The 26,255-nt window shown below is 42.0% G+C and overlaps 1 protein-coding gene across 1 annotated transcript in view; it reads left to right on the top strand.

Moving 5' to 3' along the window:
• THSD4 (thrombospondin type 1 domain containing 4) overlaps positions 1-25,249 on the top strand; it is a 688,190-nt gene extending 662,941 nt beyond the window's left edge. Inside the window, exons 15-18 of the mRNA XM_023552873.2 lie at positions 7,478-7,651; positions 10,911-11,090; positions 18,258-18,402; positions 24,576-25,249. Coding sequence (XP_023408641.2) covers positions 7,478-7,651; positions 10,911-11,090; positions 18,258-18,402; positions 24,576-24,718 — 642 coding nt within the window. The 3' untranslated portion in view covers positions 24,719-25,249. The remainder of the gene's footprint in view (positions 1-7,477; positions 7,652-10,910; positions 11,091-18,257; positions 18,403-24,575) is intronic.
• Positions 25,250-26,255: the final 1,006 nt, after the last annotated feature.

Below are 26,255 nucleotides of genomic sequence, written 5' to 3'. Positions count from 1 at the left end.
AGAGGCAGGGGGCTGTCTTCCTTACTGATGGCATTTTAAAGAGATGGCTCCCAAGTCCTTGAGGAAACATTCCTAAGTTGTAAAACTGGCAAGAAGCTTATTTAGCCTTTCAAGAGAATTTCTCAAAAGAGGCAAAGGACAAAATTCTAATTACAAGGTTTCTCAAGTAAATGCTCTAAAGAGAAAGGGAAGTGGGAATCTCCTTTTTTGCATCTGGGAAAATTGATCCTTTTTTTTTTTTTTTCTTTTTGATGTGTATTTACCCCTACAGGCTCTGAGAGGTTAAGGAATTTGTCCCAATTCGCGAGGCCAGGGAAGGAGAGAGCTAGGGTTTGACCTGAGCGCCCTGGTGACATAACAGTTAAGTACTCAGATGCTAACCCAGAGGTTGGTGGTTCAAACCCACCCAGCAGCTCCACGGGAGAAAGACCTGGCCATCTGCTCTGGTGAAGTTTACAGCTTAGGAAACCCTATGAGGCAGTTCTACTCTGTCACATGGGGCCACTATGAGTTGAAATTGACTCAACGGCACCACCACCACCAACAGAGCTTGACGGCAAGATTCTGAAGCCCTTATTTTGTATTATTCATGCTGGAGGTGGTTGAAAAAGAAACAGTCATGTTTGTCCAAAGCAGGGACTGAGGTTTAGCGAGGCAAGGAGAAAACGTTGAGTCAGAAGGGGCTTCCACACCTCTTTGCTGGCAAATGCAGATTTTTGCCCACAACTAAGATGAGATTGGCCTTCCAAGGCGCCTCTGGATGGGTTTGAACTGCCAACTCTTTGGTTAGTAGTCAAGAGCTTAACCATTTGCACCACCCAGGAACTCCCTCAAGAGGGAGAGACCAAAGAAAATTAGATTGAAACCTAAAACTGATTGTTCACTATATAAATGAGTTGAGGTTGTGAACTTCATCTGAACTTCTCATAAGCTGCTAGACATAATTTCTTCTGACTTGTTGACTCACCTTAAAAATACTCATGTGGCTACTTTTAATTGAGGGTACCCTTATCAAACAAAGGCATCTTTTACTTTTTAGTTCTGTACATTGATGGCAGGTCTAAATACAAAAGCTATTTTTTTAATCACAACAAGTTAAAAAAAAAAAACTTTTAGAAAGCCTATCACACTCAATTTTGAAATTTTTAATTTTTTAAGATGTTTTCCAAGTAAAGAAATTAAATTACAGAATTAATTTAAATTAAATGAAATGTAAATTAAATAGACACATAGACCAATGGAATAGAATTGGAGTCCAGAAACAAACCCCCACAGCTGTGGTCAACTCATTTTTGACAAGGGTGTTAAGTCCATTCAATGGGGAAAGAAAAGTGTCTTCAATAAATGGTACTGGAAAAATTGAATTTCTGCATGCAGAAAAATGAAACAGGATTCATGCCTTACACCATACCCAAAAACAAATTCAAAATGGACTAAGGACCTAAGTGTGCAAATTGAAACCATAAAATTCTTAGAAGAGCAATCAGAGGCAATGCTGTCAGGCCTGGATTTCAACAATAAGGTATCTAATATGATAACAAAAACACAAACAGCAAAAGGCAATACAAATAAATAAAAAACAAAACCCATTGCCACTGAGTCGATTCCAACTCATAGCAACCCTATAGGACAGTAGAGCTGTCCCACAGGATTTCCAAGGAGCAGATGGTCCATTCCAACTGCTGACCTTTTGTTTAGAAACTGCATTCTTAACCACTGAGCCACCAGGGCTCCATATAAATAAACGGGACCTCATAAAAATTAAAAATTTTTGCTCATCAAAAGACTTTACTAAAAAAGTGAAAAGACAAGTGTTATGAGTTGAATTGTGTCCACCAAAAATGTGTGCCGACTTGGCTAGGCCGTGATTCCCAGTGTTGTGTGATCGTCAACCATTTCGTGATCTGATGTGATTTTCCTATGTATTATAAATCCTACCCCAACGATGTTAATGAGTGGGATTAGCAGCAGTTATCTTAATGAGGCAGGACTCAATCTACAAGATGAGGTTGTGTCTTAAGTCAATCTCTTTTGAGATATAAAAGAGAGAAGTGAGCAGAGAGACGTGGGGACCTCATACTACCGAGAAACAAGACCCAAGAGCATAGTGCGTCCTTTGGACCTGGGGTCCCTGCACTGAGAAGCTCCTCAACTAGCCTGGGAAGATTGATGACAAGGACCTTCCCCCAGAGCTGACACAGAGAGAAAGCCTTCCCTTGGAGCTGATACCCTGAATTTGGACTTCTAGCCTTCTACACTGTGAGAGAATAGATTTCTGTTTGTTAAAGCCATCCATCCACTTGTGGTATTTCTGTTACAGCAGCACTAGATAACTGAGACAACGAGCTGCCAACTGGGAGAATATCTTCGGAAACCATATATCTGACAAGAATTTAATAACCAAAATATACATATAACTTCAACAACTTACCAACAAAAAGACAGATAACCCAATCATAAAATGGGCAAAGGACTTGAACAGACATTTCACCGAAGAGGACACTAAAATGACCACCAAACACATGAACAATTGCTTAGCGTCGTTAGCCATCAGAGAGATGCAAATCAAAACCACAGTGAGATACCATCTCATTTCCACTAGGGTGGCTAAGAGGTCCTGGTGGCGCAGTGTTTAAGAGCTCAGCTGCGAACCAGAAGATCAGCAATTCAAATCCACCAGCCACTCCTTGGAAGCCCTATGGGGCAGTTCCACTCTGTCCTCTAGGGTTGCTATGAGTCAGAATCAACTTGACAGCAGTGGGAACGGGTAGGATGGCTAGGATAAAATAAAATAAACAGAAAATAACAAATGTTGGCAAAGATGTGGGGAAATGGAACCTTTATCCATTGCTGGTGGGAATGCAAAATGGTACAGCCCTTGTGGTGGTTCCTCAAAAAACTAAAAATAGAACTGCTATACCCACACCCGTTGCCGTCGAGTCAATTTTGACTCATAACGACCCTATAGGACAGAGTAGAACTGCCCCACAGGGTTTCCAAGGAGCAGCTGATGGATTTGAACTGCTGACCTTTTGGTTGGCACCCGAGCTCTTAACCACTGCACCACAAGAGCTCCAGAACTACTGTATGATCCAGCAATTCCACTTCTACGTATATATGCGAAAGACTTGAAAGAAGAGACTCAAAAACAGCCTTGTACATCAGTGTTCATTGCAGCACTATTCACAATAGCCAAAAGGTGGAAACAACCAGAATGCCCATCAGCAGATGAATGGATAAACAGTATGTGGTACATACATGCAATGGAATACTACTCAGCCAGTAAGAGAAATAAAGTCTTGATATATGCTACAGTATGGATGGAGCTTGAAGACATTATGCTGAGCAAGATAAGCCAATCACAAAAGGACAAATATTGTATGACCTCACTTTTATAAAAAGACAAGAAAAGCCAAGTGTATAAAGACCAAAGTTTATTGGTGGTTACCAGGGGCAGAAGGGAGAAGGAAAAGGGCGCTAACGGTGCTGGAAAAATCTCATTGATTAAGGGCAGGGTTGCAGAGGCGGTTATTGTAATTGCTGTCAGTAAGTTGTACACCTGTAAAAAGTTGAACTGGCAATGGTTGTGTGGTAGATATATCTACAACAACAACAAAAAAAAGAGTAGCTGCTGAGGCTGCTTATGTACAACCAAACACCTCATGGGATTTGGTTCCTTGGTTTGGAGGTTTAGGGTCATAGTTTCATGGGACATCCCAGTTAATTGGCCTAATAACATGTTTAGTGCTTCTGCTCTACCTCCTAGTTCGATGCGTAGTGGCTAGAGTCTTAAAAGCTTGCAGGGGGCTGTCCAAGACATGACAGTTGGTCTCCATTCACCTGGAACAACAGAGGATGAAGGAGAGTCAGGAACAGGAGGAGGATAGGGAATGTGTGGCTAATCGCCTCCATGTACAACTGCCTCCTTTGCCGTGAGACCGGAAGAACTGGATGGTCCCCAAGAACCATTACTGAGCTTTTTGATCAAAGATTCCATAGATGAGTCCTGACAAAAGGGGGAAATTTCAGAACAGAATTTCAAATTCTCATGGCCTCCAGACTTTTAAGTACATGGGGGAAGATAGAGAAACTTTCCCAGATGCCTGTGTATTACTTGGAGTCCCTGTGTGGTACAAATGGTTAACGTACTGGGATGCTAGATGAACGGTTGGAAGTTTGAGTCCACCCAGAGGTGCCTCAGAAGAGAGCCCTGGCAATCTACTTCTGAAACATGAGCCACTGAAAACCCTGTGTAGCACGGTTCTATTCTGACAAACATGGAGTCATCGTGAGTCAGAGTCGACTTGACGGCAGCTGGTTTGTGTGTGTGTGTGTGTGTGTGTGTGTGTGTACAGTACTTGGTTTGAAAAGCAGAAAATTAAGTTAGCTGTTCGCATGGATATAACCTGGAAAGAAATATTCTTAGAGTTTGAAACACTGACTGGAATTTGATTTACCTTGTATTCCCTAGGAAAATTTATATATCTTGACTTTTAGAGTTAGGAAATAGATGATACCTGGCCAAAACAAAAAGCCCGTTAGCCTAGAATATTCCAATTATTATAACGAGAGTTTTTTTTTTTTTTTTAACCTAAGTGATGGATTAAAATGTCTCCAATTTCTAATAACAGATAGAGTGTAGGTCAGGAGAAGTGTCTGCGAGCCCTTTGCCCCAGGAGCTTCTCCCTGAGAAGACAGACCCACCTCCTCAGGAGGCGTGCAAACGTCTCAGGACTTACGCTGGGCTGTGGTTTTATACGACTAGGAAGCAATGACCAACAATGAAAACGGAAATTTTGATAAGGAAATGTGGTTGTATTTTTTCCCTTTCTCAGTTTTTGTGTTTTAAATTATATTATTTTTATTCATTTTCGAAATTGGCAATGTTGATAGACACCAGACATTGACACTGATTTTAAGATACCCACCACACCAAAACCACTGCTGTCGAGTCGATTCCAACTCAAAGCGACTCTGTAGGACAGAATAGAAGTGCCCCAAAAGGTTTCCAAGGCTGTAAAGCTTTACAGAAGCAGACTGCCACCTGTTTCTCCCACAGAGTGGCTTGTGGGTTATTTTAAGAGAAGGCACAACAGAATGGGCTTCGTTCGTGTTCTAAAAAGCCACTTCCAGGACTGGAAGGTGCTAATGAGAGAAGAAGGTCCCTGGGTGGTACGAACAGCTTGCATTCAGCTACCAACCTAAAGATTGGTGGTTTGAACCCTCCCAGCAGCGCCGAGGAGGAAAGGCCTGGCAATCTGCTTCTGTAACAATTACAGCCAAGGAAACCCTATGGAGTAGTTCTACTGTATAACATGGGATCGCCCTGAGTCAGAATCGACTCGATGGCAACAGGTTTGATTTGGTTTTGATGGAAGAAGAGAAATGAGTGAGGGAGGGCTCAGGCCTACGTTCAATTAGTCAACTGACATTCATGGATTCTTCCTTGGACAAGGCACTGACTTGGGTGCTGAGAAGAATTCAGAGATGATTCAATAGTCCCTGCCTTCGCCAAGCTTTATTCTGTAAAGAAAAAGGGAAAAGATAGACAAGATTCAAATAGCTATAATACACAGGAAGAACACAGAGTATGAAGTACGATGAGAATTCTGAGGCGGGAAAGAGTATACTGAATAGGGCTAATGAAAGAAGTTTTCACAGAGGAGATGGCGTTTGAGTGGAGCCTTAGAGGGTTTCAGTGTGTCCAGGTGAAGGCAAAGAGCATTCCAGGCAGAGGCAACATCAAGGACAGGGGTGCTAGGAGCACTTTGAATGACCAGAGAGTATCGGCCACTCTGGCTGTGTCCAGCATGGGGTGTGTGTGATAGAATATTGAGAGATTCATCTGGAAGAATGGATTGATTGGATCCGTATTGTAGGAAAATTTTCATGCCGTTGGAGAAGCTTGTACATGAATGTAGGAATGGGAAGTCATCAGAGGGATTTCTAGCACACGGGTCCCAACACCTGGAAGCCCAATGTGTTAGAACAGCTAGTGAGGGTGGGCAAGAGGCTGCAACCATAATTCAGGGGAGATAAGGTAAATGGGAGCCATGGGCTAATAAAGGAACGAGACAAGAGAAACGTAGCTAAATGAGAGTCCAAGCGCCCTGATGGTTGACAAGATGTTGGAAGCAAGAAGGCAGAACAGTCAACTTTTGAATCTGGGTAGAAACTTGAATACAAGTAGGAAAATCAAGAGAAGGAACAGTTTTGGTGGTGAAGGCAGTGTTCCATGTCTTACCTGTTGGGTGTGGGGTATCTGTGGTACACCTGGATGATGTCCAGAAAAGGTCTGAAAATATAGCATGAGAAGCAAAATAAGGCAGCCTTCCGAGGTATTTAAAGACAGAAGGAAAATACTGTCTTATGAACCTGACAGTATGACTCAGGGATGTTCATAACATGCCCCAGGCAAGGCCAGAGGGTGATTGTAGAAGAGAAAGCCTTAGTGGGCGGGGGTCTGTCTACGGACTGTCTGCTCACCTCTGTGAGTCTCAGTTTCTCCACTTTAAAGTGGGGATGTAGGACTTGACCCTTTAAAGCCCTTATTCCATTTATTGAGCACCTGATGTCTACAAAACACTACATTCATTGTCTCTGATCCTACCAGGAATGGGTTCCTTTGTCAGTTGTCCAGGTGAGCATGCCAAAGCATGAGGGGCTGGGTTGCTTGCCTTGGGCCACACAGCTAGTAGGATGTTAACACTGATTTGTCTGGTTTCAAGACCAGGCTGTCCCTCTGTACCAGCATATTTCTCAGTACTCTTCAGACTGTGACTCTAAGGTAAGATCTTCAGGGATTGGAACCATCTGCCCTTGTATCAGGAAGCAGTGTTGACGTGACAGAATTCACTTCTCCTCCTTTTCCAGACCAGCCTAGACTCAGCTACTAGCAGGTAAACGTGGGCCTGAGTTTTCATGTACTTTTTCTTCTTCTGCTGAATATGTTCTTAGAAGTGAAAGCCAGAACCAATAGTCTAACAAATATGTGTTTATGGCAACACTGGGACAGAATATTTGGAACTACGACTGTCCTAGAAAATCCAAGATGGCAGGGCTGCCACACTGACACCCCATAACGGAATTACCAAGACCAGTTGCCATGGAGTTATTTCCAACTCATGGAGACCTCATGTGTGTCAGAGTAGAACTGTGCTCCATATGGTTTTCAATGGCTGACTTTTCGGAGGTAACTCGCCAGGCCCTTCTTCCGAGGTGCCTCTGTGTGGACTCGAACCACCAACATCCAGTTATTAGCCACATGCATTAACCATTTGCACCACTCAGGGAATCCCTATAGTGGAGTAGGGTGGAAAATAACCAGGCGAGGCGTAAGAAGTTGTGAGAAAGTCTGGGGGGTGGGGGATGGCGTTGGTAGGAAAACAAGGTGTCGAGTCATCCTCTGCATCGTTTGGAAGTGACTTCAGAAACTGCTGGGGGCCTTCCCACTAATGTACCCCCTCCTGTCTTGCAGTGCTCAGCAGAGTGCGGTGCTGGTGTGCGAACACGCTCGGTGGTGTGCATGACCAACCACATCGGCAGCCTGCCCCTAGAGGGCTGTGGGAACAACCGTCCAGCGGAGGCCACTCCTTGTGACAATGGGCCCTGCGCTGGCAAGGTGGAATGGTTCGCTGGAAGCTGGAGTCAGGTGTGTGGCCGGCACTGAGGGCGTCTGTCTATCTGTCCCTGGCGACAACAACAAAATAAATAAATTTAGGAGAAAAAAAAAATACCCTGAAAAAAATGCCTGCCTTGCCGTTGTGAATTGATACAGCCCCTTTTGGAAAGCAATTTGGCAATAAAATTCAAGAACTATTAAAATATTCATTTGTCTGAACCCAGTCACCCCATTCCTGGGAATTTATGTTAAAGAAATAACCAACAAAATAAAAAAGGCTTTTTCAGCACTGATGTTGATGATGGCAGAATGTCTAGGGATATTATGGTGTATCAAAACTCCATAAACAATTCTGTAGCAATAACAATGATGATTAAGATGGTGAAGAAAGTGCTTATAATGGCAAGTGAAGACTGGAATATGAAAATACATGAACGTTTTAAGGTTTTCTTTTTAAATTTCCTTTAATGTTTTTATAATCTGCCTATAAACAAAGAAAATTCGGAAAGAAAGAGAATTCTAGTAATTCCAATGCCACTGCAGTGAATATCAGAGGCAGACACACTTGGTAACTGAACCCTGCTCTGCGTCTCATTAGTTCTCTGACCTGGGGCAAGTCATTTAGCTTTTTGAGCCTCAGTTTCCTGATCTGTAAAATGAGGATAAGAACACACCTTCCAGGTTTGTTCTGAGATTTTCATGAGATGCTATACATCAAGGGAGTTACCCATTTCTTGGGCCATGAGAAGTGCTTAGTAAACATTAGTTTCCTTTTCTCCATGCTTATTATCTTTAATGCCAACTATTTCTCAAAGTCCATGGGTGGCACCAATGGTTAAGCACTTGACTTAACCAAGCCCAAAGGCCGGGGGTTCAAACCCACCCAGAGGCACCTCAGAAGACAGACCTGGTAATGTGCCCCCAAAAGGTCACAGCCTTGAAAACACTAAGGAGCAGCTCTACCCTGACACACATGGGGTCGTCATGAGTTGGAATCAACTCGACAGCAACAACAGTGTTTTACTATCAATAATGAGATTGAAATAGTTAGCATTAAAAATAATAAGCTTGTAGAAAAGGCAACTAATATTTATTAAGCACTTCCCATGTCCCAAACAATGGGCAACTCCTTTGATGTATAGCATCTCATGGAAACCTCACAGCAAACCTGGGAGGCGTGTTCTTATCCTCATTTTACAGGTGAAGAAACTGAGGCTCAGAGAAGCTAAATGACTTGCCCCAAGTCAGAGAACTAATGAGAAGTAGAGCTGTGATCAGTTATCAAGTGTGTCCCAGGTGCATATTGTTTCACCTGCAAAGCAAGGGTTTTTCAAACACGGTCTGACCATTGACTGCTGTGAGGTTCCATATCTGTACTAAGTATAGAGGACTCTGGGTCTCTTTTGCTTGTGAGTGGTATGAACCCTGGAGAAGGCCACCTTGATTTCTGCTAAGATTAGAAACAAGGGATTGATTGTCCAAAAGCGTCAGAACATAATTGAATGTGGACAAGGTTTTGATTCTAGATTTATAAGGATGTTGGAGCCTGCTGGCACCTCCCCGTCCTGGGAATTTGACGTTACTCCCAAAGAAAATGAAATAAAGCATGCTGATTTACTGATACTGTTTGAATCTGAAACATTATCTGATTCAGAATATACAAATAAAATATTCCTTCCAACCATGTGGTTTGGATGAGAATTGGCATCTTACATACCCCACCACCCTGGCCACAGTGATAGTCCCATGATGGACATGTGAGCCAGACTCCTTCCCTGAGACTTTTAATTGGGATTTAATTTGGAAGAGACTTAGCGGGAAGTTGTAAGCTCAGGTGCTATCAGTGACCATGTTGAGGCTGTAGAGAAAGCCAGCCCGAGAGAACAAGACCTAAGTCCAGTGAGAGGCAGAGACAGGGGACGTTCTGGCTTCAGAGGCTTTCTAAGCCACCAAGGAAGGAAGGCGTTTATTTTCTCCTGATCCCCTGAACCTAATTAGGAGTGTGTCAAGTCTTTTTCTACTCTAGGGGCACAGAGCCCAACTCTTGTTTATAAGGTACTCTGCCAAGGTATTATTCATGCTCAGGATTGTCTCTATTAATTTTGTTTATTGTTGTAAAAATACAGATAATACATTTGCCAATTCAACATTTTTCACATTTATAATTCAGTGAGATCAATTTACATCAGTCACATTGTGCAACCATCGCCAGTATCCTTTGCCAAATTTTCCCCCATAAACAAAAGCTCAGCACTTCCTAAATAATAATCCTCCCCCCGCCCCCGCCCCCCCAACTTCCCTTCCTCCCGTGCCTGGTAACCACTGTTAAACTCTGGTCTCTCTACATTTGCCTGTTGTAGGTACTTCATATTTCTTTTCTCCTCTTCCATCTCTGGGTTTACTTCACCCTTCGGTTGTCTTAGTTCTGGGGGGTCTTTCATAGTCTCAAGGCACCAGGAGCAACCAAGTCAATATATAAACTAACACAGAAGAAAATATGAAAACAAGCTACGAAGCCCTGTCGTTTTCTGGATGCCCGTGAAGATGGTAAAAAGGAGGCACGGACAAAGCAGAAATTGTTGACGGCCATGGCTTAGGAAGGCAGGCTTATTAATGCCCCATTTAACTAGTTTGTAGTCTGTTGGTGTGAGGTTTTTCTAGTTTTTTCTGTAGGTAGGTGGGTTTTTTTCAGCCATTTTCTCTAAGCTTCAGCAATACACTGGGACTGGACTTTATGATCAAAGGCCTCCTAGTGGGGGAAGGGATGGCCTTGACCTTAGGGAATCTTGTCCCAAGTGTGGGGTCTTCTTTTCAGTTTTATGTGTTCAAAGAATTTTAATTCAACCTTCATCCACAGGTGTGTAGGTTCTGGAAGACTAATTCATTCAAGTAACCACCCTAACAGACTAGCAGATAAACCAGAGTGGTCATTGGTTATTTTACAATGAGAGGTCTCAGAGTCCACCAGACAGACACACCCAAATTAACTGGCTGGTGTATTCCTGCAGGAAGTCAAAAGGGAACCATTTCCCTCTCACCACAGAGGGCATCATAATCAACACAGCCTTAAGCTATGGCAATTCAGTGTAGCCACTCTGCATTCCAGAGACAGAACTGTTAGGAAAATCAGAACCCACGTTCAATTTCTCCAGAAATGTTTCCCAGGTTCCCTTGGGTTGTTCCTCACTGAAGTGATAATAGCAGTCATTCATAAAGACCCTTTGATGGACGGTAGTTCTCAGCCTCACTCCATCGTGTGACACCCGTGTTTTTCTGCTTCTTTCTCCAGTGTTCCATCGAGTGTGGAAGCGGAACCCAACAGAGGGAGGTGATTTGTGTTAGGAAGAATGTGGACACCTTTGAAGTGCTGGATCCCTATGAATGTTCCTTCTTGGAGAGACCCCCCAGCCAGCAATCCTGCCATCTCAAGCCTTGTGGGGCCAAATGGTTTAACACAGAATGGAGCATGGTAAGTCACAGTACTCTTGATAGAGATTGCCTTACTACCTCATTCCTCTGCTTTCTTCCGCTTTCCTCCCCTAGACACCTCTGGGACACCTACTACATGCCAGACACTGGGCCCAGCCCTGCTGCAGAGGACTGATGGTGGGAGGGACTCAAGGATGTTGTTTAAAATACTCCTTCATGCAGTGACCTCTTTGCAAAACTCGAATTTCTGTCAGGCCTCAGTACCAGCGTATGTGTGTGTGTGTGTGTGTGTATTATGTACTTTTTTTTTTAATCCTACAGACATTATGGATTATGGAACTGATCCTGCTTTTCTCTTTGACTTGGCTTCTAGGAAACTCAGAAACAAATTCCTGGCCTACCTCTAAAAGAAACTATACCATACCTTACAAAGTGGATTTAGGGTACTAATGTAATCCCTGGCTTCGCTGTATCTTTCCTACTTTTATTTTCTATTTGCCCCAGTTTCCTTACTTTTTTTTTTTTTTTTAATCTTGTGGGCCTGTATTTTGTTAGCCATCTCATATGCTTTTTGTAAGGGGGATGGTGGTGTGTAGGTTAAGAGAGAGGGAGAAGAAGAGAGAGAGAAATACAGAAACAGGTAATTAAATAATAAAATAGGAAAGGATGAAAATATTGAGAAACGTCTTTTTTTTTTCTCTCCCAAACAGAAGAGTTTTTTTTTTTTCAAGAAACTTCCTAAAACAGAAAAGCACCTCAGGGCACCATCCTCTGTGACCAACAGGCTTGGGATAGACCTGTATGACACATGGGGTGGGGGTTAAGGGAGACTGTGTACATTCTGCTTTTTGTCCCTGAAGGTATTCAAGCAGAGGCCGCAAGTGGGCCCAAAGTAGAGGCCGAGGCCTTTCTCAGAATCATTTGTGGGTGATAAAGGAAATTTTCCTTATAAAATATGCAAATAAGAGCTAAGAATTGTGTGTGCGCTCCACTGAAACCAGCCATTCGGGCAGGTGGCAAACCACTCACAGCAGCTGATGGAAGAAGCAGAGGTGATGCTGGGCTTGAAAGGTGTTTAGGCATCTTCTGAGAAATGGGATTTAATTATTTCTATGTTGACCAATGCCCTTGAGAATGCAAGAACAGATCACTGTTTTCTTTTGCTATCTTGGCCCTAGAAAGGGCCAAGCTCACCAGGCCAAGTCAAAGGAGACAAGCTCGAGAAATTCCTGGCTGGTTTATTAGTAAGTCTTCGGCTTCCTATACTTGCTGTTATTAAAAGGTGCCATCAACTCGATTCTGACCCATAGCAACAGAGTAGAATTGTCCTATAGGGTTTTCTTGGCTATAAACTTTACAGGAACAGATCACCAGGTCTTTCTCTCACAGAGCCACTGGGTGGGTTCGAAGCACCAACCCTTCAGTTAGCAGCCGAGCACTTAACACTTGCACCATGATATTTAGTCTTACGTGCCTTGTTAGTAGAACAGCACAGCTTTGGGCACTTGCCTTCTTATTTAATGTCATTGGTACAAAGACGATAGCTACATAAGCTTGGTGAGCTCAATAGGGGCCCTGACTATATGTTATTTATTATGGTCTTTGTTGTAACAGAGCAGGGGTTAGCAAATGTTTTCTGTAAAGCACCAGATAGTAAATATTTAAGCTTTGGAGGCCATGCGGTCTCTGTTACAACCACCTAGCTCTACCCTTGAAGCATGACAGCAGCCATCACAACATGTCACGAATGAGCATGGCCATGTTCCAATTAAACCATATTTACAAAAACAGATGGCGGGTCAGATTCCACTCATGGACTGTGGTTTGCCAACCTCTGTTATAGAGTAAAGGTCTCTGGAGGAAAGCACTGGATTCAGGGGAAGACTGCATGCTTTTCTTCTGTGTTTTTCTGTCCCGTCTAGAACTAGGCTGATGTGGCAGGCAGTGCCAAGGAGGAGGTGAGTTCCCTGCAGTCCTGGGCACTGGTGGAACTGTGGGCTTCCTTGCAGATGCAGGATTTCTGCTAAAAAGCTTTTGGCTCAAAGCACTGAGGACTTAGTGCAGGTTTTTAAAGATAGATTATTATTAATATTGTTATTAATTGCAAAAGGACAGAGAGGAAACTTAAAGATCACCAGTAAACTTGCCATTCAGAAATAAATACCATTAATATATGTTTGTTTATTTGTTCTTAAGTAAGACTCCTCTTATAGGTCTGGGGTGGACTTCTGTGAGTGTTAAAAGAATAATTGAAAACTTGTCTTGAGAGTCTGAGTTAACTTAAGAAGACAAAAATGTGTATTTAAAATAAGCCATTGTAGTAGCCTATAACCCTACCTACAGTTCATTAACTCACTGTTTATCCACAGGGCACTTTTGTTCACCTCAAATTTAGGGGCATTAAAAAAAAAAAAATAGTGCTATCGAGTAAAAAAAAAATAGGGCAATACTGAAGTTGTCAAGGATTTCATTTTACTTGGATCCACAATCAATGCCCACAGAAGCAGCAGTCAAAAAGTCTAATGATGCATTGGGCAAATCTGCTGCAAAAGACCTCTTTAAAGTGTTGAAAAGCAAAGGTGTCTAAGGACTAAAGTGTGCCTGACCCAAGCCATGGTATTTTCAGTCACCTTATATGCATGTGAAAGCTGGACAATGAATAAGAAAGACTGGAGAATTGATGCATTTAAATAATGATGTTGGCGAAGAATATCGAATACACCACAGACTCCAGAAGAATGAACAAATCTGTCTTGGAAGAAGTACAGCCAGAATGCTCTTTAGAAGCGAGGATGGTGAGACTTCATCTCACACACTTTGGAAATGTCATCAAGAGGGTCCAGTCTCTGGAGAAGGACATCTTGCTTGGTAAAGTAGAGGAGGACCCTCAACGAGATGGATTGACACAGTGGCTGCAACAATGGGCTCAAACATAGCAACAGTTGTGAGGATAGTGCAGAACCAGGCAATGTGTGGTTCTGTTGCACATAACGTCTCTATGAGTCAGGACCAACTCGACAGCACCTAACAACAACAACAAAAAAAGCAGTATGTTCTTGTGGTGAGGTTGTAGGGAAACAGGACATCTCATATATTGCTGGTGGGAGCGTAAAATGGTCCAACCCACACACAAGGTAATTTGGCATTACTTAGCATGATTAAGTATACATTTACCATTTGACCCAGCAATCCAACTTACAGGACTTTCTTCCAAAGATACACCTCCAAAAGATTACTTACTACAGCATTATTTGTTACAGCAAAAGATGGGAAATAACACAAATGTTCATCAGCAGGGGGGAGTCATTGAATAAACTACTGTACATCCACACAATGGAGTATTTATTGTGCAAGTACAGAAAAGAGTGAGGACTTCACCTGCATAGTATTATGGAGCCATCTCCGGGATATATTGTTTAGCGAGAAGAGCAAAGTGGAGGAAAGCATACTATTATTTATCTAAGTGACTATCGAATGCTGGTGTTTATCCAAGAGAGGGGAAGCTGACCTATGAATATTTATATTTGTATATGTGTGTTGATTGTATTTTGTAAATGGAAGGATAAAGCCTAACATTAAAAAATGGTTACTAGGGAGCCTAGGAAGAAACCCACACAAATAGAGTTGGTTGAATTTTTTTGTTTGCATGCAGTGAGCTTCCTTCTTTGGGGGGTACGTTCCTATGAATTTTTACACATGCACGGATTCTTGTAACCATGACTACAGACAAGACACAAAACAATTCCAAATCCCAGAAGAATTTCCTCACACCGCTCTTTTGTATTCAGACCCTCCCTATATTCCTAACCTCTGGAAAACATTGATTTGTTCCTGTATTTTACCTTTTCCAGAATGTCGCATAAATGGAATAATACAGGATGCTACCTTTGGAGACTGGCATTCACTAACTCACTTAGCATAATTCGAGATTTGTCCATATTGTTGCATGGATCAATGGTTTGTTTCTTAAATTACCGAGTAATATTCCATTGTGTGGATGTACCACAGTTTATCCGTTCACCTGCTGAAGGACATTTAGGTTGTTTCCAGTTTGGGGTGATTATGAATAATGTCACTAAAGACATTGGCATACAGGCTTTTGTGTGATCCTAAGTTTTCATTTCTTTAGGATAAATACCTAGGAAATGGATAGCTGGGTCATGTGATAAGTTCATGTTTAGCATTAAAAGAAACTGACACACTGTTTTGCATAGTGGCTATGCCATTTTGCATTTCCACCAGCAATTTCCAGTTGCTCCACATCCTTACCAACACTTTGTATGGTCAGTTGTTTTCTTTGTTTTGTTTTGTTTTTAACCATTCTAATAGGCATGTATCTCATTGTGGTTTTGATTTGCATTTCTCTTCAGACTAATGTGGAACATCATTTAATGGGCTTATTTTTATCGGGTTTTTTTCTTACATAAAAATTAACTCAAAATGGATCATATGCCTAAATGTAAAACAAAACTGTTAAGTTTCTGGTGGAAAACCTAACAGAAAACATTTGTAACTTTGAGTGAGTTACTCAAAGATTTCTTAGATGCAATATCAAAAGCATTAGTTAAAAAGTAAAAGCATGAATATAATAAATTGGGCTTTATTGACATTGAAACCTTCTGCTCTGCAAAAGATACTATTAAGAGAATGAAAAGACAATCCCTAGACTGAAAGAAAATTTTTGCACATAATATGTCTGACAGTGGACTTAGAGCAAGAATATATATAAGCTCTTATAACTCAACATAAAGAAACAAACAACCCAATAAAAACAATGAGCAAAAGACTTGGACACTTAACCAAAAACAATAGCTGACAAATAAGCACATCGTCATCAATGGATCATTTAAAAAAAAAAAAATTTTTTTTTTTTGGATCATTAGAGCAGTGCAAATTAAAACCACAGTGAGATACCACCACACACCTATTAGAATGGAGGAAATAAAAAAGACCATACCAAGTGCTGACAAAGATGAGGAGCAACTGGAACTCTCATGAATTGCTGGTGGGAATGTAAAATGGTACAGCTACTATGAAAAATAGTTTGGCAGTTTCTTACAAAGTCTAAACATACACTTACTGTGGGACACAGCAATCCAACTCCTGTTTGCCCAAAAGAACTGAACATTTATGTTCACACAAAAACTGGCGTGGGACTGTTTATAGCAGCTTTATTCATAAGCACCAAAAACAGGAAACAACCCAAGTGTCCTTCAGTGGGTGAATGAATAAACAAACCGTGTGGTACGTTCACTACGGGATACTACTCAGCCACAAAAACAAATGAACTACTGATACCTTCAACAACATGGATGAATATCAGATACATTTTAATAAGTAAAAGAAGCCACACCCAAAAAGCTACATATTGTATGATTCCGTTTATGTAATATTCTAGAAAAGGCAAAACCCTAGGGATAGGGAACTGATCAGTGATGGCCAGAGGATGGGATGGGGGAACCTGACCACAAAAGGGGCAACAGGAGGGAATGTTTTGGTGTACGGAAACTGTTTTGTGTCTTGTTTGTGGTAGAGATACACACCTCTATGCACTGGTAAAATCCATGGAACTGTACACCACAAAAGGTGAATTTTGCTGTATATAAATTAAAAAATAAAAACACTAAAACAAATACGAAATAAATAGTTAGTCTAGTAATAACCCATTGCCACTGAGTCAATTCTGACTCATAGCAGTGGTTAAGCATTTGGGTGCTAACCAAAAGGTTGGCAGTTGGAATCTACCAGCCACTCCTTGGAAACCCTATGGGGCAGTTCTGCTCTGTCCTGTAGGGTCGCTATGAGTTGGAATCAACTCAACAGCAACGTTTTTCAGGTGGTTTCAACCCAATGAACTCATGAATCTAGGCTGCAAACATCCCAAAAAGAGAGATTCACATCACACGTGAAGTAGTGTTGCCAAAAAAAAAAAAAAAATCAAACCTGCATCTGTTCAGGCCTCTCTGGGTCCAACTTCCAACTGATAAAAACTACTCAGAAGTGAAGATAGTGAGACTTCCTCTAACGTACATTGGACATGTCATCAGGAAAGACCAGTCCCTGGTGAAGGACATCATGCTTGGTAAAGTAGAGGGTCAGCGAAAAACAGAAAGACCCTCAATGAGATGGATTGACACAGTGGCTACAGCAATGGGCTGAAACATACCTACTATTGTGAGGATGGCACAGGACCGGGCAGTGTTTTGTTCTGTTATACATAATGTTGCTATGAGTCAGAACCAACTCCATGGCACCTAACAACATCACAGAGGACAGAGAAGCTTGTCAGTCCACATCATGGGGATGCCATCAGCAAAATCTATGGAAAATCTATGAGAAAAAAAAATCTATGGGAAACTTCAAGACAGATGGCTGTACCTTCAACAAAAAAAGTGCAAGAGGTTGGGGGAAAGACAGTCAAAGGGGAAGCTGTGGACTAAAAGAATTTTAAAAATCATATCAACCAATTGCAATGTGCAGACCATATGTGGATCCTAATTTTTTTTTAATTGTATTGAAACATCTATGATCATGATGGCTGCACGGCATTGTGAGTGTAGTTAATGCCACTGGATTTCACACTTGAAAGTCGTTAAATGACAAATTTTATGTTGTGTATATTTTGCCACAATAACAAAAAAAAGTATGAGATTCGTGAGGCAACTAGAAATAGAAACACTACCATATATTTGATAAATAAGGAATTATTGATAATTTACGGTGTAATAATGGTATGGAAACCCTGGTGGCGTAGTGGTTAAGTGCTACAGCTTCTAACCAAAGGGTCGGCAGTTCAAATCCACCAGGCACTCCTTGGAAACTCTAGGGGGCAGTTCTACTCTGTCCTGTAAGTCGCTATGAGTCAGAATTGACTCGACAGCAATGGGTTTAATAATGGTATTGTGTGTGTGTGTGTGTGTGTTTTAAGGGCTTGATTTTTTCAGATACAAGCTGAAATGATATGGAAGAAATACCATGTCCAGATTTGCTTCAAAATAATACAAGAGAAAGTAGGCCGAGTATAGATGGGACACAACTGGCCATGAGTTGACAGTTGTTTAAGCTGAGTTATATGTGCATGGGGGTTTATTGTAATATTGTGTCTCCTCTTGGAAATGTTTGCAATTCTCTGAGAGCTCCCCTCTCCTATGTGCTGAGCTCACAGGGCTCCCAGGAGACCTAACTTCCTCCCTCTTTCTCCATGCAGTGCTCCAAGAGCTGCCAGGGCGGCTTCCGGGTCCGAGAAGTGCGATGTCTCTCAGACGACATGACCCTAAGTAATCTCTGTGACCTTCAGTTGAAACCAGAAGAGAGAGAATCTTGTAACCCTCAGGACTGTGTCCCTGAAGTTGGTAAGTAGGGATTCCTTTCTTGGAGAAAAGATTTGGCTTTCCTGAGCACTGTCAGGCTCTCTAGCATGAAAATGCCAAGCTCTTCTAGATCATTCTGTGGCCTTGCATGCACAGTAATGGACTTCAGTAAGTCCTTTGGGTGTTTGTTAAAAGTTTCATATCCTGAGGTGACTCATCATAGCTGGGATTACCACCCAAGCCACCCACCGAAGACAAACTTAAATGTGAATTGATTAAAATGATCATGCATTCAGAAATTTGGGTCCATCATCCTTAAGGCCCAAGTAGTGAAATTTCAACTTTTAATTGTAGCCGCAGAGAAGGGAGGAAGGGGAGAAAGCCAAGAATTGGGAGAAGCAGTGCTGGAGAGTCTTACCAGATATCTGAGGGTTATAGCTGAAGCTCAGTGTCCTGAGGAACTTGGTGACTCAGGGTGAAGCCCTCTCCACAGAGGGGGAGATGGCAGCAAGAAGGTCTGCACAATGGTTGGAGCCCTGCAAGGAGCAACAATGTTGCATTTCAGAAGACCCCAGCCTGCAACCATTGAAATAGGGTCCAGGAAGGCATTGGTGAGAGGTTGGGATATTACGTTCTCCTGTGGGCTACTCTTCATAAGGAAGACTCCAGTCCTCATGAAGACAGTCAGAAAACCAAAGATACCATGCACAGGAACTGGACCAACAGAAGAGGTGTCAGGTGGGTAAAGATGCATCTCCATATTGGGTACCCAGATACCGCCACTTAGAATACACTAACAGACTAGACCAGGACTGGCTCCAGACTAGAGGAGGCTGAGCCTCTTTATGAGAAGGCTTCAGTGTCTCCCAGGCACCTATTCACTCTCCCGTCTTCACAGTGATATCAAAGGAGATGTATTAATGTATCATTAGGCTGTTGTACAGTGGATTTCTCCTGTTGAGGTTAGTTACCATCAAGTTGATTCCAACTCATTGCAGCCCCATGGGCACAGAGTAGAACTGTGCTCCATAGGGTTTTCAAGGCTGTGACATTTTAGCAGCAGATAGCCAGTCCTGTCTTCCAAGGCCCTCTGTGTGGGTTCAAACTGCCAGCCTTTCAGCTAGGAGCCAAGCACTTAGCTGTTTATGCCACCTAGGGACTCCATAGATTTCTCCTTCTATGGACCAAATGGAAGCCTTTAATATACTGACCTACCATCCTTCTTATCCCAGGAGAGATGTGCCATTTCCAGAGTAAATACTTGATAATCCAGAGCTTCCTATGTATCAGCAATAACCAATGAGTAGACAGACGTTAGGGATGTGGCCAATCCCAGTTGCAACAACCAAAAAAAAAAAAAAAAACAAATTTCAGAGAAAGAAAATTAATAAGAAATGTATAAGACCCACATAAAACCCAGACCCAGTGCCAGACCTTCATAGAATAATGAATAAGTAGAAATTAAAAATAAGAAAACCTTTCACTAGAACATAAAAGGAAAAGTGAATGGATAGAGAGACTAACGTGCTTCTGGATGGGAAGAGTTAATACTGCAAAGATGACCAAAGAAGGACCATGAGGGCAGCTTGTTCAGTATATGTTTGGACATATATTTATAAGGCTAGAGAAGGTCCCTGGTGGCACAACGGTTAAATGCTGAGCTGCTAACCAAATGGTTGGCGGTTCAAGTCCATCCAGTGGCCCCGCAGGGGAAAGACCTGGTGATCTGCTTCTATAAAGGTTACAGCCAAGAAAACCCTATGGGGCAGTTCTACTTTCTCACATGGAGTTGCTACGAGTCGAAGTCAACTTGACGACCGACACCTAACGGCAGCAACAACATAAGGCTACAGAAAGAAAACTGTCGGTACAGGTACTGGTACAGGTACAGGTACAAGAGACAGATGTGCCAGTGTGACAACACAGTTCAAAACAGGCTCCTGTATACTAGGAAAGTCAAATATGATAAACATCACATTTTAAGCAAGTGAGGCAGAGACTTCTGTTGTATTGAAATGACTAAAGATCCATTTGGGACAATAAAGAAGGGGGAAAAAAGAGATAAGACCTGCCTTATGCCATATACAGACATAAATGCTTAATGGATTAAAGATCCTAACAGAAATCAAAACAGTAAAAATATTAGAAGAAAAATACATATATATATAAAAATATATATGTATATATCTTGCTGTTGGCTAAAGCCTTCATAAGCAGACACCCAGAGGCCTTATGGCTGGCTATGAGAACATAACAAATTAAAAATGTGTCTCCATTTAAAAATACCTTAACCAAAGTCAAGAAGAAAAAAGAGAGAGAGAGGAGATTGTAAGCAAATATTTTAGCACACCGTATTAGAACGTATCTTACCATCAATATAAGAAGAAGAAGCCAGGCCAGGAGGCAGAGGGCTAAATAATGATCTAATTACCATTGCTGGCTCATGAACACAAATATACCCATCTACCTGTCACCGCCCTTAACTTATCTGCATCGCCAGCACCACACATAGTTGAAACTTAATTTAAACTTGGATTCCAAACTGTTACTTAAATTGCTTTTTAACAAATTACAGTATAATACAACATTGAAAAAAAGTTGTATACATGAAGTTGCTGCTTGTTTCAAACATGGCAGTGTAATTAATTACAGTAAAATTGCCAAGTCCTTGGATTTGATTGCATAACTTCAAAAGCTAGAAGAGGCTGGCGTAACCAGTTCATGTGTTCTGAAGGGCTATCACTCAGCTGGCAAACATCTGTCAAAGATTTCTTATTCATATGGTGAGATGCAAATTTGTTTTAACCAGTCTTTTTTTTTTCTTCTGAATTTATGGAGTCTTTTTTTTTTTTTTCAAGAGAGAAAAATAGCCTTTAACTTCCAATGATATAAAATGCAATTAAAGAAAAAAGAGATTAACGAAATAGAAAATGTAGGCAAAACCTTGGTATTCTTTGATATGTCTCAGAATTATACTGTCAGAGCTACTGGTCCTAGGAGTGTCCCTCTTATTTTACCCCAGAGAGCTATTACTAAATCACCTTACAATTGATTACATCTTAGAATCAAGCAAATGCTATTTAAATAGACAGAGTTAAATCTTTAATATACACACCAAAGGCCAAACTAAGCCCCCGCCATCAAGTTGATTCTGACTCATGGCAACCCCGTGTGACAGAGTACAACTGCTCCATAGGGTTTTCTTGGCTGTAACCTTTATGGAAGCAAATTGCCAGGTCTTTCTCCCACAGCATCACTGTGACAGTTTCCCCAAATTAATTTTAAAAAAAGACACAGGATCCAGTTTTCTGAAGAATGAAGGATGTGAACAAAAGTGACAGAAGCTGAAGACATGCTTAGCCTCGCTAGGAATCAGAAATGCAAATTTAAAAATAATGGGATCCATGTTTCTCTGTAAGATCAACAAACGTTTTAAAAATTAGATAATATTCTGTGCTGACAGAGTTGTGGGGAAAAGGTCAATCTCCTGCTCGTAATGTGGTGTGTGATCTTTTTGGAGAGAGCTTTGGCAATAACTTGCAAGCTACAAAGTGGTCATTACCTTTGACTCAGTCATTCCACTTCTAGGAATTTATACAAAAGATATTCTCTTAAAAGAGTACAGCTAACATATGCACAAAAGAATAGATGTCAATAAACTAGAGAATTAATAGATGAATAAATTGTTGAATTTTTTATAACTCATAAAAATTGGAAGCAATTACATATCTATCAATAGAAGGAAATGGTTGATTAAATTATGTTTCAGTACGTAGGACACCCTCAAAGAGAATGTGGTAGATCTGTGTGATATAATGCATTAGGTATAAAAGAGCAAGAAGCTGAGCAGTATACTGTCAATTTTTTTCCCAAATTAATCTATAAATTCAAGTAATGTTAATCAAAAGCTGGACAGAATTTTCCATAGACAATCTGAAAAACGATGTCTAAAGCTTATATACGAAAAACAATAGCAAAGAACCGAGAATAGCCAAGTCAGTTTTGATGATGAAAAACGTTTTCCTACCACCTATCAAGACTTATTTGCACAGCGATAAAGAAATAAACCAATAGAATAGACTAGAGAGCCTGGAAATAAACCCAAGAATTTAAAGGACGCTTGATACATGATGGAGATAGCATCATGAATGGGGGAAGAGATGGGCCATTTGATAAATGGTGATGAGACAATTGTTTACCCGTATAGGAATAAACCAAGCAAACAATAAAATAAAATTCCTACCTTTCACCACAATACGAGACTCATCAATTCCAAGTGGGTTAGGAACATAAATGATCAAGAGCAAATTTTAAAACTTTTGCAAGAGCATATGGTGAAATATATTTTTTACTTCAGAGTAGGTACGCGTTTCTTCAGTGAGAAACAAAATGTCCAAACCATGAAGGGAAAATTAGAAGGTCAATTACACTAAAATTAAAAACCTGTGTTCATCAAATGGCATCATAAAGTGCAAAGAAAAACCACAGACTGGAAGAAGATATTTACAATACATTTAACAAGCAGAGGATGAGGAGCCATTATATATAAAGAATTTCCATGAATCATTAAAAAAAAAAAAGTTAACAAGTTTAGATAATAGACCAAAGATAGGAAAAGCAATTTACAGAAAAGGGAACTGGAATGGTAAATATGCATATGACGATACTATGCCCAACCTCGCCTGGAGGTAATTTCACATCCATTGGCTTAGCAAAAAGTAAAACATGTGGTGCTAGAGGAATTCTTTAAGACTGACAGAAAAGTAAATTGTTCCAAATGCTTTGGAGAGCGAGCTGATCATCTCTATTACAGGTGTATCTACCTCATGACCCAGGTAGCTGCAGAGGAGGATGTGCACAAAATTGTTTAAAAAGAGCATTGTTTACCTAGAATAGGCAAATGAATAGAGGTCAGAGTTTAATAGTAGTTGCCGGGGGTGGGAGGGAGAGTGAGAGGGAGTTACTGTTTCGGCAGCATTGAATTTCTGTTTATGGCGATGGAAAATCTGGCAGCGGATATTGGTGACGGTTGCACAACCTGATTGATGTACTTGGTGTCACCGAATCATACATATGAAAAATGTTGAATTGGCAAATGTCATGTTATCTGTGTTTATTTTTACAACAATAAAAGAGTATTGTTTGTAATAGCAAAAAAATTGGAAAAAAATTTAAAATGTCATAAATGGAAAATGAATAAATTGTGGAATACCATTTACAACGGGATACGATTCGGTAATGAAACTGAGTCATCTAGAGCACCTGTTAAGCAAGAGTGAATCACCCAAATTCATTGTTGAGCAAGTTGCAAAGGAATATATACAGCATCTCTCTCTTTTTTTTTTTTTTTTTAAGTTTAAATAGCATCTAGTGCTTGGGGGTACCATCACATACAGTTCAAGTATAAAGAAATATCTGGGGTCATAAACACGAAATTCAGCACTCAGTTACCTCCGGAGAGGTGAGGAGAAAAGGGAGAAGACCATGGAGTGACTCTGAGAACTAACTATATCATATTGGGGATGTTTCATTTCTTAAATTGGGCAGTGAGGACCCAGGTCTTCAGTGAATTTTTCTCTATACCTAATCCCATTATAATTTTTGAAAGAGAATTAAACATAAGCTCTTAGCACATACTCAAGGTCAAGGTCTCTAGGTGGGGCAAATGGTTTGTGCCTGACTGCTAAACTGAAGGTTAGCAGTTCAAGCCCGTCCGGCAGTGCCACCAAAGAGAGGCCTGGTGATCTGCTTCCGTAAACATCGCAGCCAAGGAAACACTGTGGAGCAGTTCTACTCAGTGACACATGGGGTTGCCATGAGTCGGAATTGACTCGACGGCAACAAACAACGACAAGCACATACTCACACCTCACATAGGTAATAAACATAAAAATAAAAACCAAACATAGGCAATAAAGCAGGGGAAAAAACAGTTGCCCTGGAGTTGTCTTTGATTCATGGCAACCCCACGTGTGTCAGAGTAGAACACGCTGTAGCGATTTCAGTGGGTGATTTTTTAGAAATGGATCACAAGGCCCTTCTTCCGAGGCACCTCTGGGTGGATTTGAGGCACTAACCTTTCAGTTATCAGCCGAGAGCATTAACCGTTCGCATCACCCAAAACACATCAGAGCCAGGGTTAAAAACCATTCTCTTTCCATCATTCAGGCCGCCTCTTGTGCTCAGGGAGTGTTTTTTGTTCTCTCCTGCTACAGATGAAAACTGCAAGGACAAGTACTACAACTGCAACGTGGTGGTCCAAGCCCGACTCTGCGTCTACAACTACTACAAGACCGCCTGCTGCGCCTCGTGCACTCGCGTGGCCAACAGGCGCCCAGGGTACCTGGGGAGCAGATAACACCCCCTGCACCACGACCAGCAGGGCAGCGCCACCTGCCTTTCCCGGGGCTATAAGCGGTATGACTGGCTGGTCGCTGCTCCACCAGGCACTGCCTGGCCTGGGGGCACCCCAGCGTAACTGGTCACCACCCCCACCTTCAGTAAAGTGTAACCCGTGACTCATAGGAGCTTTGTACACAGGATGCTCAAGAGCCAGGGCTGGTCCTGTAAGCAGCACCATGTACCAATGATCTTCTCCCGGGGACCTGGCACCTGCTAAAGGTGCTCTGGAAAACCAAGCAGTGCGAAGTGCGTGTAGCTCCCAGCCACACCTCCATCCGGGCACTTTGAGTCCGACAAGGCACTGCCTCTGCCACGGTGCTGCTGGCCTTCCCAAAATTAGCGCCCCTTGGAGGGTCAGCAGAGGCAGCACCCCATGCCAGAGCCCCACTAAGCCTTGCCGAGGTGCCCGCAGCCCTCTGATACCTCAGCCCAGCTGTGCCTATTTCATTTCTCAAAGACATTAGACTGTTTTCCTGCCTTATGATGCCTTATGACACAAACATCTCACATTAATATAGTGCTTTATTGTTCAAAAACCAAAAAAAAAAAAAAAAAAACCCATTGCCATCAAGTCAATTCTGACTCATAGTGACTCTATAGGACAGAGTAGAACTGCCCCATAGGGTTTCCAGGGAGTGCCTGGTGGATTTGAACTGCCGACCTCTTGGTCAGCAGCCATAGCACTTAACCACTACACCTCCAGGGCTTCCTCTTTATTGTTCGAAAGTATGTTCACAGACATTAGCTCATTAGCAGCTCACGAAGGCCCAGAGTGGGAGGCAGAGGATGAATGATGACTCCCATTTTGCTGACAAGGAAACTGAGGCTCATCTTAGGTAACTGATCCGAGAGGTATATTCACGTGCCAGGTGCATCCACCTGCTAGGTATATTCAGTGGCAGAACTGAGTTCCTATCCGCATCGTCTGACCACGAGACCCAGAGAACTGCCCTCACCTCCAGACACCTCCGCCAACAACCGGTAGGGGCCTGCCCAGAAGCTTGGTCAGCTGGGCCCAGAGGCTTCGAGGAAGAGGTGAGAAGTTTCCCACCCCACCAGCAAAGCCCAGGCCTTTGATTCTGTCCTCCGGCCAGTGGTCGGGTCTCTATCCACAGCACCCCTGCTGTCTGTTTCTCTTTTTCTCTCCCTCACAAAGTTACAGAGCTGAGTTACAGGACCCTCTGCAGATTTTGTTAAACTCATCCTAAACGGAATTGTCCCATGAGTCAAGAAAGCTATTAGGGTAACAAGGTGATTGCCTGGAATTCTGACTCCATTCCCAAGTGATATTTTCCTCCCATGGAATTGTATGTACAGAAGGGTCCCTCCGGCCAAGGAGCCATTGCATCCCAGAGCAGATTTCCAGGTCACAAAGTTCTGCACTCAGGCTCTCCCCTCTTCTTCCAGCCACCTCTCCCAGGCATCACCCAGTGGGGAGCCTAACCCATCCTCCCAGCAAAACCTTTATATTAGGAAGAGTCTCCCTTTGGTCT

This window comes from Loxodonta africana, chromosome 13 (assembly GCF_030014295.1).
Source record: "Loxodonta africana isolate mLoxAfr1 chromosome 13, mLoxAfr1.hap2, whole genome shotgun sequence".
Lineage (NCBI taxonomy): Eukaryota > Metazoa > Chordata > Mammalia > Proboscidea > Elephantidae > Loxodonta > Loxodonta africana.
The sequence above is the reverse complement of the archived record's forward strand: the minus strand, read 5'-3'. Positions and strand labels throughout refer to the sequence as shown.